We start from the raw sequence: 21808 nt of genomic DNA, 5'->3' as shown, positions 1-21808 counted from the left end.
CCCCGCCCCCGGGCCAAGGCACCTCAGTTTAGTTTGGTGCCCGGCCGGAGTCGGGTGCACCTGTTGGAGTGGGGGCTAGAAGAGCCCCTGAAGCTTATTCTTCATGCAGCTGTGGCTGCACATCTGGATGAACAGCATGGACAGTCAGTCCTGACGTCCATGCTGTCTTCCCTACACCCCGCCGGTACCAGAACGCCGGTACTGATCCGGGGATGCTGGTGGGCGTCTGGGGTCACAGCTAGCGGTGACCCCAGATGCTCCGGACCATGGCCGGATTCAAGGGGGACAGAGGTAAGCAGCGGGGTCCCGCGGTGGGTCCCCGCTGATCACATGGTCCTAAGTCCCCAGGCAGGGGGCTCCCTGGGGACTGGCTGCAGCGTGGAGCCAGGCGACCAACCTGCGCTTCCACTACCCCCTGGGACAGCGGACCGCAGCAGAGCGGTAGCGCTGCGGCGTCCCAGGGGTTAAATGCATGCCAGGGGAGCGCGCCTTCCCTGTCTCACAGCCGGCGCCTCCCCCGCTGCACACAGCCCTCTCTGCATGCTGCCGACTGGTCCTGTGGCAGCGCTCCTCCCCCAGGCCAGCCTCCTCTCTGCTCCTCGGCGGCCATCTTCTCCAGAACGCATGGTGAACGCTGCTGGAAGCGCTGGACGGAAGCATCGTGGTCTGGGTCCCCCCGCATACCTCTCCTCCGCTGTGGTCAGGTCTGTGTATGCAGCGCTGTGTCCTACCAGGCCCTGTGTCTGTGTAGTTGAGTGATCAGCGCTGTTAGTGCAGGAATTGTTATTTTTCTGCATTGTATGTGACTGTGCTAGCGCTGCTGCCTGTAATCTTTTCTTCTCTAAACTGTCAGCTTTATTACTGTCCCTGTTCTTTCTGCTAAAGCCCTTGCGGTGCGGTGCTGCAGGGTGGTCTCTCGCCTATTTAATACTTAATTGGTGAGAGAGGTCACATACGTGGTGCCATCATGTCTGAAAGTGATTTTCCCCTCCGGCTACAGTGTACCACGTGCAAAGTACCGTTAGCGGAGGGGGAGGGTAGCGCGGAGGGCCTTTGCCGGCAGTGTTTGTCCATGGCGCGGCCTATTACGGTTACAGCACCGGTACAGGAGCCGCCCTGGGCTTGTTTCGCTCAGGCGTTAACAGCTTTAGTGGGCCAGTTAGCTCCGCAGCCCGCGTTTACTCCGATGGGTTTGTCCCAGCAGTCTGTGGTGTCGTCACCCATGCAGGGGTTCCCACGACAATTGGTGGTACCCCACAGTCTCCCTATTTCCCCGCTCCCGGGTTCTCAGGAGCCAGCGTGGGTTAACTCCCTGACAAGTTCTGTACAGCACTTGTCGGATGTGTTGCAAGGGGAGTCTGTGATGCGGTCTCATAAAAGGCCGGTGGCGTCTCTGTCCGCTCCTTATGAGGATGACGAAGGGACGTCTGATGATGGGGAGATTCTAGATCCTTACGATCAGGAACCTCTCCATACTAAGGACGCTGATGCTAAGTCCAAAGTATATATTCCTGGACTTATTCGGGCGGTCCGCACAGCCTTGGTGATTGAGGACGAAGTTCCCCCAGCGGCTAAATCTAAGTATGCCTTTTTCAAAGATGTGAAGGGCGATGCCACAGTCTTTCCTCTTTCGGGTCAGTTGGTGGACCATTTAGAGGAGGCGTGGAAACAACCTGGCAAAAGATACCAGCCGCAGAGACGCCTGGCGGTGGCTTATCCGTTCGCGGATAATTATTTTGCTAAGTGGGAATCCCCTCCACAGGTGGATTCTCACGTGACCCGTCTTGTCCGTAGTGCCACATTGCCGATGCCATCCATGTCCTCCCTTAAGGATGCTACGGACCGCAAGGTAGAAATCTGCCTGAAGTCCGCTTATTCCCTTGCAGGGGGGGCAGCACGGCCGGCTATGGCCATTTGCTGGGTTGCCAGAGCGATGGAGCGCTGGGCGGATTCATTAGAGGCTTCTTTTGAATCCGACTGTCCGGCCGATCAGGCGGAGTTGATTGGCAATCTCCGTGATTCGGCCACCTACATCAACGAGGCGGCTCTAGACATTAGTACTCTGGTGTCTAGAATTTCTTCAGCAGCGGTAGCTGCTCGTCGCACCTTGTGGCTGCGATCCTGGAAGGCGGACGCAGATTCCAAGAAAGGTCTGGAAGCGTTGCCGTTTACCGGAGAAGTTCTCTTCGGTCCGGATCTGGATAAGATTGTGGCCACGCTGGCGGCAGCCAAATCTGCCTGTCTCCCGTCGGCCGCTGCTCCTTCTGGTTCGGGACCATCGTCCTTTCGGTCATCTAGGGCCCAGGGCAGGCCCAAACCACAGTCGTTTCCTCGACAGGCTGGCCCTAAGAAATCGGTCAAGCCCCGGAAGCAGGCATGGAGTACCAGACGTCCGGCCCCCAAGCCAGATGACAAGCCTGCGGCCTGACGGTCCGGGCCTCCCTTTGGGGGATCCCAGGGTGGGAGGCCGCCTGCTACAGTTCGCCCAGTGTTGGTCGACCACTACGACAGACACTTGGGTTCTGGAGGTGGTTTCCCACGGATACGCCCTCTCCTTCCGGCACAGACCCCCGGCTCGCTTCTTCACCACGGGTCTCCCATCAGACCGGAACAAGGCTACGGAGCTGCGGAAGGTATTGCACACTATGCTCCAGGCTGGAGTTATAGTGGCGGTTCCATTCTCCCAGAGGGGCCAGGGTTTCTATTCAAATCTATTTTTGGTACAGAAACCCAATGGGTCATATCGTCCGATACTCAACCTCAAAGCACTCAACAAGTCTTTGCGGGTCCCGAAGTTTCGGATGGAGACCCTACGGTCCATCATTCTGGCGCTGGAACCTGGGGACTACTTGGTGTCATTGGACATACAGGACGCTTACCTGCATGTCCCTATTCTTTGGCGCCATCAACAGTTCCTCAGGTTTGCAATCAGCAGCGACCACTTCCAGTTTCGGGCGTTACCTTTTGGCCTGGCAACAGCACCACGTGTTTTCACCAAGGTGATGGCGGTCATGGCGGCTTCTCTGCGGCTGCAGGGAGTCCGCATGTTGCCGTATTTGGACGACCTGTTATTGGTGGCAGGATCTCCAGAGCTCCTGTTACGCCACTTGGACCTGACCATTGCACTGCTGCAACGGCACGGCTGGCTAATCAACTGGCAGAAGTCCACTCTAATCCCGTCTCGGAGGATTCTGCATCTTGGAGCCTTATTGGACTCGGGACAGCAAAGGATCTTCGTGACGGAGGACAAGATCTCTGCTTTACAGTCAAGGGTGCGCAGTTGTCTGCACAGCCGCCGGGTGTCCTTACACTCGGCGATGAGGTTACTGGGCTCCATGGTGTCGGTGTTCGACATGGTGGAATACGCCCAGTTTCACTCCAGACCTCTGCAGCACCTGATCCTGTCCAAGTGGAACGGGCTGACTCAGTCTCTGAAGTCCCAGACGATTGTGCTCACCCAGGAGGTTCGCCTGTCCCTTACGTGGTGGTTACAGACGACCCACCTCAACAAGGGACGTCCGTTCTGGGTTCCAAATTGGGTCCTGTTGACAACGGACGCCAGTCTTCGGGGCTGGGGAGCAGTTTCGGGTCCACACTTGTTCCAGGGCAGGTGGACGCCGACAGAAGCGGAGCTTCCAATAAATATCTTGGAACTCCGTGCGGTCTTCAATGCTCTCCAGCAGGCACAGCGGTTTCTCCAGGGTCGCCCGGTGCAGGTCCAGTCGGACAACGCTACCACCGTGGCCTACATAAACAGGCAAGGAGGAACTCGCAGTCGGGCGGCTCTCGTAGAGGTCTCTCGGATCCTGGTTTGGGCGGAGCGCAATCTTCCGGCCATATCAGCGGTCTTCATCCCGGGAGTGCTCAATTGGGAGGCGGACTTTCTAAGTCGCCAGGACGTTCATCCGGGGGAATGGTCCCTGCACCCGGACGTTTTTCAACTACTGGTGGACAGGTGGGGTCTTCCAGAAATCGACCTCATGGCGTCCCGGCACAACAACAAGTTGCCGGTGTACGGGTCTCGCACAAGAGACAAAGGGGCGTCTCTGGTGGATGCTCTGTCCGTCCGGTGGACGTTCCGGTTCGCATACCTGTTCCCTCCGGTCTCCCTTCTTCCACGGGTAATCCGGAAATTCAAACAGGAAGGAGGGACGCTCCTGTTGATAGCTCCCGCGTGGCCCAGACGGCACTGGTTCTCAGACCTTCAGGGTCTGTCCGTGGACATTCCTCTGCGGTTGCCGCTACGACCGGACCTTCTGTCTCAGGGTCCTTGCCTTCACCCGGACCTGACTCGGCTGTCTTTGACGGCGTGGCTGTTGAGACGGCCATGCTGAGGTCCCGGGGGTTTTCCAGCTCTGTGATGCGTACCATGTTACGAGCTCGGAAACCGTCTTCCGCGAGGATATACCATCGCGTGTGGCATACGTTCTTCCAGTGGTGTCGACCGAGAGGTTATGCACCGCGGGAGTTTCGTCTGTCTCGGATTCTCGCCTTCCTGCAAGCGGGACTAGATCATGGGCTTCGACTTGCTTCTTTGAAGGTACAGGTTTCGGCCCTATCTGTCTGGTTTCACCGTAGGATTGCTACAATCCCGGATGTGCGCACCTTTATGCAGGGTGTTCTCCGCATTCAGCCGCCCTTTGTTCCACCTGTGGCGCCTTGGGATTTGGCTGTGGTCCTGAGGGCTCTCCAAGGACCGCCGTTTGAACCACTGGGCTCAGTGGATCTTAAATGGCTAACAGCTAAGACTGTTTTCCTTCTGGCTATTGCTTCGGCCAGACGTGTTTCTGAGTTAGGGGCTCTTTCTTGTAGACCCCCTTTCTTGGTTTTTTATGGGAACAGGGCAGTGCTCCGCACTCGGCCCGAGTTTCTTCCCAAAGTTATTTCCCAGTTTCATATTAACGAGGAAATAGTTGTTCCGGCCTTTAACTCACCGGGTCTTTCCGTGGGTGAGGCCTCATTGGATGTTGTGCGGGCCTTAAGGACTTATGTTGACCGCACTTCTTCGTTTAGGAAGTCGGACGCTTTGTTTGTCCTCTTTGGCTTCCGTAAAAAGGGTTGGCCTGCTTCAAAGCAAACTTTGGCAGCCTGGATCCGTATGGCTATTTCTGAAGCTTATCTTCATGAAGGCCTACCGGTCCCTCCTTCTCTGAAGGCTCATTCCACTAGGTCTGTGGGTCCTTCGTGGGCAGCTCGACGTGGTGCCTCGGCAGTTCAGATCTGCAAGGCTGCTACGTGGTCTTCTGTCCATACCTTCGTGAGGTATTACAGGTTTGACACCTTCGCCTCTCAGGATGCTTCCTTCGGGCGGCGGATTCTCCTTTCTGCACAGGAGCGTCCCCACCCTTAAAGGATACTGCTTTGGGACATCCCCAAGGTATCCTGTGGATACCCTATGGACCCTGAAGTAGAAAATATGAGATATGGTAAGAACTTACCCTTGTTATCTCTATTTCTACGAAGTCCATAGGGTTCCACAGGACTCCCGCCCTGTCGCACCTGTGCTGCAGATGGGCTTTGCTCTGGTCACCGGTTTTCCGTCTCCCTCTGGTGAGAATGTGATTCTTGTATGTGTCCAGATCTTTGTTCTCTCTCTTCCTTCTCCTCCTCCGGCCTATGGCTTGGTAACTAACTGAGGTGCCTTGGCCCGGGGGCGGGGTATAGGAGGGGGACCTAGTGCATCCTGGGAGGCTGAAAGCTTAACTCTTTGGTGCCCTGCGACTGACGTCACACCTATACCCAAGGTATCCTGTGGAACCCTATGGACTTCGTAGAAATAGAGATAACAAGGGTAAGTTCTTACCATATCTCATATTATTACACTTCCTTACATGTCTTGAAAAAGGCTCTCATATGAGCCGAAACGCGCGTCGACTAAGGAGTGTTTCTTCAGATCCCCTGTGGTGAGGTATGTCTCTATAAGCTTTGGGTTTTTTTTGGACTATCGCCCAAATCTTTGTTTATGACATTACCCATGTTATCCACAAGGGAGATCATTTGCCATTTTTATCTATTTATTTTTATTTTTCTATTTGTTTCTATTTTTTCTCATGTGATTTATTGTACTATTTATGGATTCACTTTTTGGTGCTGTGGAACTAAGTTTGTTGGTAATAAATTTTTTAATCTGGTATCCCCTGATTGCAATTTTTGGGAGTCTATTCTACATTGACGGATACAGAGAAAAGAAACCATTATGAGTGGTTAATCACTATCCTTACTGTGAGTTTCGGTACGCTTGCTATGTTTTCCCACCAAAGAAACCTTTATATGGTGCTTCTGCATGTGTTGATGTGAGTTACGGTACGCAGGATACTGCTGTTCTATCTCTCTGTAATTTCCGGGTGATGGGATCTTTAAAAGAAACCTTTTGAGGAACACACATCATATTTCTGCTGTGAGTGGGGTACACTGGTGTGTCACAGGGTATTTGGGGATTTTGATCTCCTTTTCTATGAACTAAGATTGGAATTGACCTCCTGAAATATTGATATATGGATATATTTTTCCACATGTCAACTGGTCGTGAGGAAAAAACCCTATAACATCAATCCGTTTTCTGGAGGAAGAGGAGAAGGTGTAAAGGATCCGACTTTGAGAAAGGGATGTATCCACCTCTAAATATATTTATATAGCGCCTAGGTGTAGTTCTTTTTTGATTTTTCTGTATAAGCTTCCAAATCCAAATGACACACTTGGAATGAACTCCAGACCTTTTGCCTGCTTAAGTGATAAAGAAATAATGAAGGTATTGCCCACACCCGTCCATGAAAAGGCTTTTGAGTCAATTGTCCAATTACTTTTGGTCCCTTGAAAAATAGGGGGCTACATAGCAAACAGATGTAATTCCTAAACCCTTTCTCCAATTTGGATGTGATTACCCTCAAATTATAGTTGATCTTCCGCACTTTAAAATCATATGCATTATGTAACTGTAATTTTAATATGTTTTGGTAATTTGATCAAATAACAAAAATTGTGTAAATGTCCAAATATATATGGACCGAACTGTATGAATACGTTTTGGAGAGACATACAATAGTTTAGTAAAACAACAATAGCACACTATTCTACTATTATCATCCATGCACAAGACCCAGGAGTGACTCTACAGATTATAACAGCACAGTATCCTGTCCCACCCAACCTACTAGCACCATATAACTATGCAGAGTCTTTTCCTGCAGTCAGCGTACAATTGGAAACCGTATTTGCTGCTGCCTTGGAGCAACCTTTAAGGACATGTCTGATAATCAATTTGTAAGATCATCGCACCTGAAACAAAGCAATATATCTAAATACATTGTTGGTTCTCCTTGTGTAGATCTAGCCCACATAGGAAACAATAAACGTCTCAGAATAAAACTTTTCTTCAAGCTGTAGCACCTGGCTGCTGTTCAGCATCTATCTTGGAATGCAGGTTCGATATATAAAGTCGACGCTGACCATGTCGACATTCATAGTGCCAGCATGAGAATGTTGACAATCCATTTTTAAGCATTTAACCATATGGACATCATATCTGTCAACATACTGACTGCATACCTTGGAATGCTTATTTAATTATTCTATTAAATCGTGGGCAATACCATGTCAGTCAGACCACGATATTTAACTGTGCTTTATTTTTATCATGCAAACAATGTTATCAAGTAAACAGAGTGATTGTTACATTGATTTTTTGTCATTAATATTTTTCCACTCTGTAGTAGTAATTCTGTTATTGTCATGTTAACAGTAGTAAATTACTACTGTGGAATACCAGGTTACATTCTTAAACTTTATATATTTGACAAAACAACATTATAAATCAAACAGGAAAGCATAAGCAACAACCCACGGCTGCCTGTGTTGAACAATTATAGTGTTGTAATATTACAGGTTGCGTCTTCCATATCCAACTATTCCGAAATAGGGAATATTCCGAAATACAGAATTTTTTTGGCATGACTGAGATAATGAAACCTATTTGTCTAAGGCACAAATTATTACAAATAAAGTATAAAATGACCTATAGGCTGTGTGTATAAGATGTATATGAAACATAAATGAATTTCATTTCTGTACACAAACTTTGTTTCAACCACAAAATTATTGAATATATTGTATAAAAGTATCTGCAGGCTGTGTGTATAAGGTGTATATATAACATAAATGCATTCTGTGTGTATATTTGGGTCCTATTCCCAAGATATTTCATTATGGTATGCAAATTTTCCAAAATACGGAATATTCCGTTATCCAAAATACCCCTGGTCCCAAGCATTTTGGATATGGGAGACTCAACCTGTACTGAACACCAGTCAATAGCTATCTGTAAGTGCTATTCCGTAGAAGTAGTGATGCGATAACACACATACACTGACCGTTACACAATCCTCCAAGTAATAACCGCTATTTAATGGAGAAACAGAGTCAGCATTGGTTACCTGTGATATCAGCCAGTCCACCAGTTTACTTGCTGGAATTACAGATTTGTAAGTCTTCAGGTGGTAATCCCGGTCTCTACAGTCAGAGAGAACAATGTCACATCATTTATTGGAAGAAATTTGAATACATGAAAAGTAATTTATAATAATCACAGAAAATAATAAAACTATACTATTTCATATTTGCTGTTATTCCATTTTCACAATACAACTTAAAGTCTAACCACTGAATAAGATACAAAATGTTTATTATACTGCATAACCCAATATTACTGAATTAAACTTGATTACCTTATCATTTGTAAGCCAGCAAATCATGTTCTCTTTAACATTAAATCCATTTTGTCAACTGATTATTTTTGAAGTATTTTTAAATAGTAGAAGTATGTATACCTCTCATCTCTCATTTTCAAGTTTGTCCTAGACAGCTACATTTAGTCAAAAGTAAAAAATGCAAACATCCGAAATAAAAACTATATACACCAATCAGTCGTAACATTAAACCACCTGTCTAATATTGTATACCGTTATGTCCACATACATCTATCAATATTGATGTGGTTACTCTTGTCTACTATGCGGCAAACATTCAGCTGCAATAGGAGGCAGAAGTAATCTCATAAGTATTATCTGATGGGTCAAATATCTCTATATAGACGTGGTAACACTGAATGCAGGAACAAACCAATTTAACAGGTCTGGAATTACATAAGAAGTCACAGAGGAATCTGCAATATACTTAGCTGAAGGTTTATGGAGCTCAACAGGTGGGGATCAGCAGAGGAGAAGCCTTGGAAGCAGAAGTGTGACGGATTTACCAGGGCAAAAAAAGAGGTGTAGGTCTGAGAAACATCAGAGAGGACAAGAGAGGCTCTATCTTGAGACAAGGTCAGATACATACTGTATCAGGGAGGTGAGGGCTTTGAATGTGAGAGGGAGGAGTTTGAATTGGATTTTTCCAGAGAAGAGGAGCTAATGGAGGGATTTACAGATTGTTGTAGCGGTGCTGGACTGGAAAGAGAAAATATCAACTTTGGCGCAATATTAAGTATGGATTGTAAGGGGGGGGGGGGGCACTAGTGTGGAAGGCCAGATAGTAGGAGCACAGGTGGTATCTATAAGGGGTGCAGGGTGCTTGCACACAGCACACCCAGCTCCAATACATTACAATTAATTGTATGGCCTTGGTGTGTGGAAATCTCTGGACAAATGGTGCAGCTGCCATTATACCGAAGATGTGCGCAGTAGAGCAATCACCAAATGCACACAGTGTCAGGGTCTACTCAGTAACTGCACCCACGAGACCCCGTATGGACTGCATGCCAAACCCCTTCTTCTCTTATACCGCTTCTGGCAGGAGGTTGCAGTAATATAGGCGGGGGATCACAAAGTGGGGGATCAAAGTTTTCGCAACATCATATGGCAGGAAGGGGCATTATGTTGCAATGGGGAGGGGCAAGATAGGGTGAGGGACTGCATCTGGTTAATTAAGCTGGTTGGAGTTGAGGGAGGTCTCAAGGCAGTGGCTTTAGTAACAGGAGAAAGATGTTAACTGTGAGAGAGATTATAAGGAGGGTCATAATGACTATGTGTATGTGTGTGGTTGGGGGGGGGGGGGTTATGATAATGAGCTCTATTTCCACCATGTTAAGTTCGTGGTAAGACGGGAACATCCAAGTGAAGATGGTGGAGAGGCAGGTAGAAATGCTCAATAGAAAAGCAAGAGTGAAGTCAGGGAGCGGCAGATTTGTGTGTTGTCAGTGTATGAGTTCATAAGGGCAGAAGGGGCCATTGTGAACCCAACAGAAAGAGGGAGTGGAGGGAGGGAGATGTGGCAGATCATATCCAGGAATAGCTCTCCAACTTTAATACATTTTTAAGCACTAAAAGTGAATAATAAAGTAAACATTCAATACGTCATTAGGTAAAACAACTGATAACCAGTCTTGATAATCAGAGGCATACCTAGACATTTACAGTTCCTAAAGGAGCTGCATCCCCTGCTACTATGGTGATTACGCTTTTGTGCTATGTGGCACAGGGAACTGACAATATTCACCCATTTATAACAGTCAAAAATACAGTACTTGCAGCCAGTTGCCCTCCTCTAGTGTACAGAGAACCGAATTCCAATGCCTTTTTAGTTTTGCTAGTAGAACCGTTATCTAAGAATACTTCTACAGTATTTCCAATATAGTCCACCTTCTTAAAATCGAACCATTTCTTCAGATTACTGTTTACCCGGGAGGTGACTGTTTTCTTGCTAGTTTGGGTGTGTGCTGACCTGCACCCCACACTTTGTGGTACGCTGCTTTGCTGATGGACTGTCATTTTTTAAGTGTATTTTATTGAATAAACTGTGCTTCACTATTCTTGGCCTATATATTCTTTTTTTGAGGTGACAAGAATATGTATATATACCCTGTTGAAGAAATGGTTCGATTTTAAGAAGGTGGACTATATTGGAAATACTGTAGAAGTATTCTTAGATAACGGTTCTACTAGCAAAACTAAAAAGGCATTGGAATTTGGTTCTCTGTACACTAGAGGAGCGCAACTGACTGCAAGTACTGTATTTTTGACTGTGATTGATTTAGAGGTTGTTGGTGACCATCCGCGCCGTCAGTGCAGCACCAGTGAATTTGGGGCGCAAGTTTTTTTTTATATTTTTCTGTCACCCATTTATAAATCCATTCACCTCACAACACAGTAACTCAAACACTATGTAGACCAGGGGTGTCAAACTCGTGTCATTCAGCTGGAACTACACATTGCAGATAACCCTGCCACAGTTTTAGCGGTATCCGGTCATTAGGACTACAGTAAAAAGGTAGACAATGTTTGGGTAGACAATGGAAGTTAGACAAGCAATAGGTCGACAGGGTCTGAAGCTTGACACACTAAAGTTCGGCAGGGACAGAAGGTCATTAGGTCGACACAAATGGTCGACACAAATTTTGTGTGTTTTTTAGGGATAGGGTTAGGTATTTACCCCGACGGTTAAGGTTAGGCACCAGGAGGTAGGATTAGGCACCAAGGGGAGGGTTATGGTGAAGATTAGGGCTAAAACAAAAATGTGTCGACCATGTATGTGTCAAAAATGTGCGTGTTGACCTAATGACCCTGTCGACTTATGTCCCTGTTGACCTTACCAGTCGACCTTTAGTGTGTCAACCTTCAGACCCTGTCGACCTATTGCCTGTCTAACTTCCATTGTCTACCCAAACCAGTGGTGTATCTCTAATGGGTGCAGTGTGTGCGGGGTACACGGACCCCCGGGTCCAGGGGGGCCCCGCACAACACACACATTATTTTAAACTTACCCGTCCATGGTCCTGCGGCGGTTGTCAGCGCTGCTCAGAACACTGGAAAATGGCCCCCGCTGCCATTTTTCCGCTGTTCTGCACATGCGCAGTATACTCTGGGCACACTCTAGTGCCCAGACTTTACTGTGCATGCAGAGAATGCTGGAAAATGTCAGCCGCGGCCATTTTCCCAGCGCTCTGCGCATGTGCAGTAGACTCTGGGCTCACTCTAGTGCCCGGAGTCTACTAATGCTCCGGTGGCTGGCCAGCCGCGTCAGTCGGCTGCCGGCCACCGGGGAGAGAGGAGGGGGCCCCACACGGGGAGTGCACACGGGCCCCCTCCTCGCTTAAGACGCCCCTGACCCAAACCTTGTCTATGTTTTTATAGTAGACCTAATGATCCACACCCAGTTTTAGCATGCCTTAATAGCAAAACTGTGGCAGTGCATGCTGGGATGTGTACTACCACTGCAGCTGGATGGCCAGAGTTTGACACCACTGATGTAGACAAAAGTGATTGGACACTGACAGCAAATAGATCGAGATGATATTGACTTCAGTACTTCGTAGGTCCACTATGTGCAGTGATTACTGCAGACACCCTTCTTGGCAAACTACCCACAAGTTCCTGGACAACAGCAGCCGATATGTTTTGCTACTCTGCACACATCGCTCCAATTTGTCCGAGAGGTGCTCAATGGTGTGAAGATCTGGATTCTGAGCTGGCCAGTCCATCCGGGTTACCGAATTTTCTGTATACCAGTCCAGTGTCGCCCTGGAAACATGACAGGTGGCATTGCTGTCCTGATAAAAGCATTTGTTGTTTCCGTAGAACTGCAAGTGCATGGGCCTCCCTACAAAGTGTTACTGTCGAAACCGTCACATTAGTGGCCATTTGGAACTCGTGTGCCATGGTATGCGTTTCGCTTCCGCAGGGTGTCCAATCACTTTTGTCTACATAGTGCATCTAGAAGAGCTAATTGTTGCAATTCAAAATTTACAACAGCAATAGCCATGTGACTTATTCAAATATATTAATTAAATATTTGTATGAAATACTCAATTATATTGAGAAGGAAATGTTTAAATTAATAGCAATTAGTAAAAGTAATCTTCCCCAGGCGAAACAAGGTAATGTTGTGTTCCTGCAATAAAAAAAATTGCCTTTCAGCTAAATTTATTCCCCAAATAATGTCAGCCATCTGTGTCATTGCAGAAAGCATGGATCACCATGCCGGTCTATGCATGAACAATGAACTAAAAGCCCAGATATGGCCTCTCAGCTCCACTATCAAAAAATACAGAAATCAAAATGATTATCACTTGCAGTAGCTCCATTACTAGGTTAAATAAAGCAAAACCAACACTATTTTGATCAGTAAAAGGATTTTTATCTTTCAAAAAATAATGCAATACTAATTCACTCTACTGCATGATAAACATTAATACTTGTAGAACTGGCAGATAAAACATGCAAGTTAATTCTGCAGAATAATTACATTTAAAAAATTAAGTTCACATTGGGCTAACATGGCGTTACTGTACTGGTCATACCATATAGAACAGAATGCCAGCTTTGCAAAACCACATCATTTTAAGGGAAGTCAGAGATTCATTTTATCTGATTGGCATGAACACAAGGTGATTTTAGACCCAAAAATCCCCTAGTTTGCTCATTTAAACTAAACACAAATCTGGGCTAAAGTTGCTTGATCATGTTTTTGTGGTATGGAGAGAGAACCCAAGTCATTACAAACACCGGCACCTCGCACAGCACAACACTGGAATTCTGCTTCTAAAGCAAAACTATTTCGTTGCCAAACCACAAAAAAGACTGCACCTTGTTCTAAGACAGGATACAATGACTACAGCAAAAGAAGATTTAAATCCTGACTAGTATGTTGTCTTATGTATATGCTAACTTAAGGTGCACATCCACTTGCCGATTATAAAGACAGAGCGATTGAACGATAACGACATCGTTATCAATCGCTCATTAATCGGGCACAAAAATGTCGGAAATGACCAGCGATGTGCGCTTCCGCTGGTCGTTTCCGACATCAATCATCACCTGAGCATGCCGGTCAATCTGCCGATAACGACAGATTGGGCATTTTCGGGGATGGGCGAGGGTGCCTACACTGAACGACATATCGTTCAGTGTGGGCACTGCACAGTTTAATGAACGACTGAACTATAAAGATATTTTTATCGTTCCGTCCTTCACTAGTCGGCAAGTGGGTGTGCGCCTTACAAGTGCACCCATTACCTAAACAAAGGACAGGCAGCCATTTGGTGGGGTAAATCATTATTCAATTTATACAGCTAGTCCATGAAGAACTAGTAGCATCACAGATGCATGAGAGACAATACTTCCTAGTGAACTTATTCTTATGAATAGCACACAAAATTGCCACGGAGAGTACTTTAATGATGACTTACAGTATTGTGTGCAGGCCATGTGATGAATACATATGCATTCTATCTCAAGCCATGGTAGGAGATGACCACAATTAGACAAAAGGGAATATTTTGCTATGTATTTACTCGGGGTGGCCAGTATACAGGAACTGGCTGGTGAATTTTAACCTGGGGGGGAGGGGCAAGCACACAGCACCAGCCCATGAGCAGTGACCCAACCTTTAGAAGTGGTTTTAGGCATAGAACACAGGCTAACTTAGTGGTGAACAGACCCCCACCCCCACCAGTTTTATTTTAAGAAAATGAGCGTTTCCCTAATGAAAAGACTACATTTTGCATTGCCCTATTGATAACAATGTTACGCTTATCTATAACACTCATTGGAAGAGGTTATTTATCACACATCAAGAATAGTGGTGTATAACAACTACTGTTTATTTGATGTTGATATATATTGTTTTATGTCAGTTAAGTACACAACTATGTTACTCATATATGTTATCTGTATTCTTCAAAAGACTGCAACAATACTATGTATTTGTGTTTATTTTGTTGATCTGTACTGCCTTAATAGAAAAGGGGGGGACGCGAGCAGGGCATGTGTCCTGGGCGCTGTGGCAGGCTTGGCATGGGGGGCGCCGCGAGCCAGGGCAGTGTATCTAGAAGTTACTGTTATAGAAGAAACATACCCCGGCAATGTAGCTTCCTGCTCTGCGAGTCCCCGGATCTCCTCTCTGCGTCTGATCACATCTCCTCCCCTTCAGTCATATTCACATTTCAAAATACAGGTTCAAGATGGGAATCGAACCTGTCACTTCATGCTTTGCAGTCAGATAGCTTACCAATGAGCCATCTGCAACTGAAGACTTTGAATTCTAACTGTATCAAGCTACTTCACACTCTTATTAATCTAAAATACAGTCATATCTATGAGTCGAACTTAGCACCACATGCTTTGAAGTCAAGTCACCTTACCAATGGAGCCACCTGCTACTACAGTGGAAGTGTGTGAACTCTAATTATATCAAGCTACTTCATATTCTCCTTAATTTAAAATACAGTCACAGTTGGAAATTGAACCTAGCAATTCATGCTTTGCAGTCAGATTGCTTATGAATGATCCATCTGTTATTACAAGGGAAGGCTATGAATTCTAACTATATCAAGAATTAAGTCCTGTTTCGGTAGCATTCTCCTCAGACAGTGTTACCACAACAGTAGCACTAGGAAAAACTTTTTCTGGGACTAAAGCAACTTTTTATGTATGTGGCCTACCTTACTCCCCGAAGCAAACTCTGATTTATAATAAAGTGTTGGGGATGTAGAAGGGTATGTTAATTCTAAGTACCTCCGCCCAGGACAATTAAAATTAATTACAAATACATAAAGTTTACAAATACATTTAGCTCAGAACAGTAAATTGACAAGCAAGGTAAGAATTTCATCTTTATTACACAGGAACATGCCATCCTGTCAACAAGTGATCCTTAGATACACATGCTACTACACTACAACAATAAGGATCCATCGATTCACATTTTACCTCCATTTACACAAGAATGCAATATCACACATTACCCGGGTTCTTTATACATACACATATATATATATATATATACACACACACACACACACACACATATATTTATATTAATGTAAAGTAGAATCTGATTGGTTGCTATGGGCATCTCTTAAAACTCACTTCTAAAAACTCTCACTTTAGTAAATTTACCCCTTACTCTGCAGCATTTTTTCCACACCTGCCTAAATCTATTGCCCAGTACTGTATATACAGTATATCATATATAGACTTAGATATTTATGAACTTAGCAAAATATATTATGACTTGAATATATATATCTATACACCTCACAACTGCCATGAAATGTAGGTATATATTTCTCACACAGACTTACTTATTATTTATTCAATTTCACACTCCTAATAGTTTACTTAAGGGATGATTCAGAGTTGTACGCAAGTCCGATGTTTTACGCACAACTCCGATATTTGGAGATCTGCGCATGCGTAGATCTGTGTCTGCGACAATATTCACAGTGCCCCCTAATCCGCACCTAATGGGGATGGGGAAGGGATGGTGACACAGAGCATCCCTTAAAACGAGGCGTGCTGAAACCAGTCACTGCGTTCTTGTATGCAGCTGCACTGGCCCCAGCAGCACGATTTTCACAAAGACACATGGTAAGCGGAGGGCTGCACAGATGTCTGATGCCCATGTCTCCGGACGCAGCACTGGATTACAGAAGATGGCAATGGGCGTCTAATTACTTAAGGCGCCTCCTGATGCTTTTGCATATTGTAGCAGCTACTGTGTTTCTCCATACATCTCTGAATCAGGTCCATAGTCATAACTGAACTAGATTCCATCACTTAGATCCATCACTCAGCAATGGTACTAAATCTGGGCACTTATTTGTCCTGTCCCAGTCCGCCCCTGGCAGTAAAATATTGCTAAGCACCAAGGAAAATTATTATACTGGGTAACTGTTAGCATTTAAAAAACCCACACATAAAAAAACTCACTTTTAAAACAGAATATTTAGAGGGCTACAATTGCTATGAAAGATCTCACATCATTGAGTGTGAGGTTTAAGTAAAAAGTTGCTTGGGTTAGAGGGCCTATAAATAACAACACAGTAGTAATATAAAAAATGTGTAGTAAAAATCAGCATAACACAAAGGTATCAAGACAAAATGATTTAACTATTGATATCTCCATTGTCACATAAGACAAATACACTCAAAGACTGTAACAAAGGAGGAGGCATATCTCATTTTAGGTCATACTTCACTCCCTGCTTCGTCTCTCTTCACAACACAATTCTAAATAACTATTGTTAGAATGCCAGACTCTCATATTCTCAAAATACCAGAATATTGTTTCCATATCTTATCAAATACAAATGTAAAAACAATCCTAAAGTGCTAACATGCAGTAATTAACTGCAGACATCTGGAGTACTGACCCAGATATCATCCTGCTAGAGAACGGCTGTAACCTTGTTACCATGTAATAATGTGGTATATATGATTTCTTACAGGTGGAGCACAGCTCAACTGCCAGTAGCAATATGTCACAGGCCTCATCCATTATATGACAGCATTTACTGGACTTATTATATACTATGTATACAAAAGTGATTGGATACTGGCATCAAAGAGAGCAACAAAATTTTAGTGACATCAGTACTTTGTAGGTCCACCACATGCAGTGATTACTGCAGACACCCTGGAAGTCCTTGATAGGAAAGGATGCACATGCCGAAGGTATGCACAGCCGACAAGCCGCAGTCACGCGACCCACCTTGGAATCCCCGACAGAGAAGGAGACACACACGCCGCAGGAGCGGTGCGCAGAGCATGCACAGGTCCAGGGAGGTAAGTCTCCATAGGAGGGGGTGCACGGCAAATGGTTCTAGTGAGCCCTAAACGTAACATCCCCTCCCCAGACGGTAGCGTCCCCTCCAGCGTGCATTGCCAGTGGTCGCTTGTTTATTCAGGCGCACCACCATCATATGTGCCAGGAGGTAGCTCCCACTTGACGATCTTTGTCGTACTCCTTGGTCCGTGAAGACCATCCCGGGCAACCCTTACCAACGCTCAACTAACAATAAACAAGACCAGCGGTACGCCCCTGTCTTTTGCATCTCCATCATCCTCAATATTTACGCACTGTCATTTACAGTCCATTAGGGACAGAGTCCTGTCTCCATATCCTCGCTCAGAGGTTTTTGAGCGGTATACAATTGCGAAGCCGGTTGCCTTAATACCGAAAGCCGGCTTCCCGACTGTCATATCCAGGCGAGGGTGAAATGCCGGGCGTCTAGATGTAGACGCCTGCCATTTTCCCGACGCAGGGAGGCAGGCGCCCGGCATCCCGATCAAAGGGATGCTGGGTGCCGCGAGCGGACAGCCGCTGGGGGGGGTTAGGTTTAAGGCACCCGAGGGGGACTCAGGGTTAGGCACCCCCCGGGGGACTTAGGTTTAGGCAGCGGGGAAGGGGGGGGTTAGGGTTAGGCACCTGGGGGGAGAGGTTAGGGTTAGGCACCCCTAAGGAGGGTTAGGGGGTTAGGTTAGTAAGTACTTACCTATCGACGATCGGGATTTTCAGCGCTGTCGGGCTTCCGCTGCCGGTAACTCTGCTTTTGTCGCCCTGGTGCTGCTGGGAATGGGGCCGGCGGTATTTCATACCGATTCCTTTTGAGCTATCATAGATTAATTATTTGATTCCTGGTTTCATATCCTCGGTCAGAGGTCCTATAGTTACAATTGATTAATAGGTTACATCTGAGCCACTCTTTTTTATATCCATTTGAATTAGGGGTGAGCGGGTTCGGATTTCTGAAATCCGAACCCCCCCGGGCCCCCCTGATCCGAGTTTTCCCGCCTGACTCGGATCTGAAATCGAGGCAAAACGTCATCATCCCGCCTTTCGAGTCTCGCGGGTTTTGGATCCTATATAAGGTACCCGCGTCGGCGCCATTTTCTCACTCGGCTGTGGACAGTGAAGAGGGAGGGTGGGAGTTAGGGCTGTGTAGTGTAGTGTAGTGTAGTGCTGCTGTTGTCCACTACTTCAAAGTCCATAGGGGCTGGCTGTGTTGTGCTGTGCTGCTGTTGTTAATAGGGGCTGTGTCCACTACTTCAAAGTCCATAGGGGCTGGCTGGACTGTGTTGTGCAGTCAGTTCTCCATAGGGCTGTGTCCACTCCAAAGTCCTGTGCAGTGTCCCAGTCCTAAAGGGGTGCTGTAGTGTTGTCCAGGGGGTGCTCTCTCCATCAGGGGTGCTCCCCCCAAGTGCTAAAAAAATAATATATTTTCTGTGTTTGTGAATTGTGTGCGCAGTAGCCGCACGTGCATCAACAAAGTAGTGCCAAGCGTGCGCCTGTGTCATAAGTAAAGGGCCGGCTGGCTTGACCGTTAAAGGGTGCTGTAACCCCCAAAGTACACTCCAGTCCAAACCAAAAAAAAAATTATTTTCTGTGTTTGTGAATTGTGTGCGCAGTAGCCGCACGTGCATCAACAAAGTAGTGCCAAGCGTGCACCTGTGTCATAAGTAAAGGGCCGGCTGGCTTGACCGTTAAAGGGTGCTGTAACCCCCGAAAGTACACTCCAGTCCAAACCAAAAAAAAATGTACACTCCAGTCCAAACAAAAAAAAAAATGATTTTCTGTGTTTGTGAATTGTGTGCGCAGTAGCCGCACGTGCATCAACAAAGTAGTGCCAAGCGTGCGGCTGTGTCATAAGTAAAGGGCCGGCTGGCTTGACTGTTAAAGGGTGCTGTAACCCCCAAAGTACACTCCAGTCCAAACAAAAAAAAAATTATTTTCTGTGTTTGTGAATTGTGTGCGCAGTAGCCGCACGTGCATCAACAAAGTAGTACCAAGCGTGCGCCTGTGTCATAAGTAAAGGGCCGGCTGGCTTGACCGTTAAAGGGTGCTGTAACCCCCAAAGTACACTCCAGTCCAAACCAAAAAAAAAATTGTTTTCTGTGTTTGTGAATTGTGTGCGCAGTAGCCGCACGTGCATCAACAAAGTAGTGCCAAGCGTGCGCCTGTGTCATAAGTAAAGGGCCGGCTGGCTTGACCATTAAAGGGTGCTGTAACCCCCAAAATACACTCCAGTCCAAACCAAAAAAATAATTATTTTCTGTGTTGTGAATTGTGTGCGCAGTAGCCGCACGTGCATCAACAAAGTAGTGCCAAGCGTGCGCCTGTGTCATAAGTAAAGGGCCGGCTGGCTTGACCGTTAAAGGGTGCTGTAACCCCCGAAAGTACACTCCAGTCCAAACCAAAAAAAAAAATATTTTCTGTGTTTGTGAATTGTGTGCGCAGTAGCCGCACGTGCATCAACAAATTAGTGCCAAGCGTGCGCCTGTGTCATAAGTAAAGGGCCGGCTGGCTTGACCGTTAAGGGTGCTGTAACCCCCGAAAGTACACTCCAGTCCAAACCAAAAAAAAAATAATTTTCTGTGTTTGTGAATTGTGTGCGCAGTAGCCGCACGTGCATCAACAAAGTAGTTCCAAGCGTGCGCCTGTGTCATAAGTAAAGGGCCGGCTGGCTTGACCGTTAAGGGTGCTGTAACCCCCGAAAGTACACTCCAGTCCAAACCAAAAAAAAAATAATTTTCTGTGTTTGTGAATTGTTTGCGCAGTAGCCGCACGTGCATCAACAAAGTAGTGCCAAGCGTGCGCCTGTGTCATAAGTAAAGGGCCGGCTGGCTTGACCGTTAAAGGGTGCTGTAACCCCCAAAGTACACTCCAGTCCAAACCAAAAAAAAAAATATTTTCTGTGTTTGTGAATTGTGTGCGCAGTAGCCGCACGTGCATCAACAAAGTAGTGCCAAGCATGCGCCTGTGTCATAAGTAAAGGGCCGGCTGGCTTGACCGTTAAAGGGTTCTGTAACCCCCAAAGTACACTCCAAAACAAAAAAATATATATTTTCTGTGTTTGTGACTTGTGTGCACTGTGGCTGCACGTGCATCAACAAAGGAGCAGCGCCAAGCGTGCGCCTGTGTCCCATAAGTAAAGAGCCGTGCACTACTCTCCAGCAAAAAATAAAATAATATTTTATGTGTTTGTGTGCGCTTTAGCCGCACGTATATATCAATATAACATAAATGGAGGACCAAACTTTCTCCGATAAAAATAAAATAGGGAAAGATCAAGAACCACTTCCTCCTAGTGCTGTTGCTGCTGCTGGGAGTTGTTCATCATCCCAGAGAAGAAGTAGGAACATCACTACTTTTACTCAACAATTGACCCTCCAACAGTCCCTAGCGATGAGGATGAAGTACGACAGCAGTCATCCTGAAGCAAAACGTATAACTGAGGCCTTGACTGCTATGTTGGTGTTAGACGTGCGTCCGGTATCCGCCATTAGTGCAGTGGGATTTAGACAATTGATGGAGGTAGTGTGTCCTCGGTTCAAAATCCCGTCTAGATTCCACCTGCATCCTCAAAGCAGCAGCGACAAGCGTGCGTCTGTCTGTTAAAGGGTGGTGACACCCTCAAAGTGTGCTACACAAACAATTAAAATATTCTTCTTTTTTCTGTCTTTGTGAATTGTGTGGGCTGTAGCCGCACTTGCATCCTCAAAGCAGCAGCGACAAGCGTGCGTCTGTCTGTTAAAGGGTGGTGTAACCCTCAAAGTGCGCTCCACAAACAATCTGTCTGTCTGTCTGTTAAAGGATTACATCGGTGACAGCATCCAAGTAGGCATGTCAGACAGTCCGTACCTGTACTGGCAGGAAAAAGAAGCAATTTGGAGGTCCCTGTACAAACTGGCTCTATTTTACCTGAGTTGCCCCCCCTCCAGTGTGTACTCCGAAAGAGTGTTTAGTGCAGCCGGGAACCTTGTCAGCGAAAGGCGTAGGAGGTTGCTTCCACAAAATGTGGAGAAGATGATGTTCATAAAATGAATTATCAACTCTTCCAGGGAGACCAGCCTCCAGAACGTACAGAGGGACCTGTGGTTCCAGCAGGGATGAATTAATACTCTGTGAGGATGAGGATGTACACACTGAAGAGGGTGAGGAATTGGTGGATGAGGAGGATGAGGATGACATCTTGCCTCCGTAGAGCCAGTTTGTGCAGGGACAGATTTATTGCCAGCTTGTTTTGTGGGGGCCCAAA

At 46.3% G+C, this 21808-nt stretch overlaps 1 protein-coding gene across 1 annotated transcript in view; it reads right to left on the bottom strand.

Annotated features, from left to right (window-relative positions):
- Positions 1-21808, bottom strand: part of PREX1 (phosphatidylinositol-3,4,5-trisphosphate dependent Rac exchange factor 1) — a 343823-nt gene that overhangs the window by 91241 nt on the left and 230774 nt on the right. Inside the window, exon 14 of the mRNA XM_088472186.1 lies at positions 8430-8505. Within this exon, the coding sequence (XP_088328312.1) occupies positions 8430-8505 (76 nt within the window). The remainder of the gene's footprint in view (positions 1-8429; positions 8506-21808) is intronic.

The sequence above is a fragment of the Taudactylus pleione genome, unplaced genomic scaffold (assembly GCF_031769625.1).
Source record: "Taudactylus pleione unplaced genomic scaffold, aTauple2 ptg000121l, whole genome shotgun sequence".
NCBI lineage: Eukaryota > Metazoa > Chordata > Amphibia > Anura > Myobatrachidae > Taudactylus > Taudactylus pleione.
This window is presented reverse-complemented; position numbering and strand designations above follow the sequence as displayed.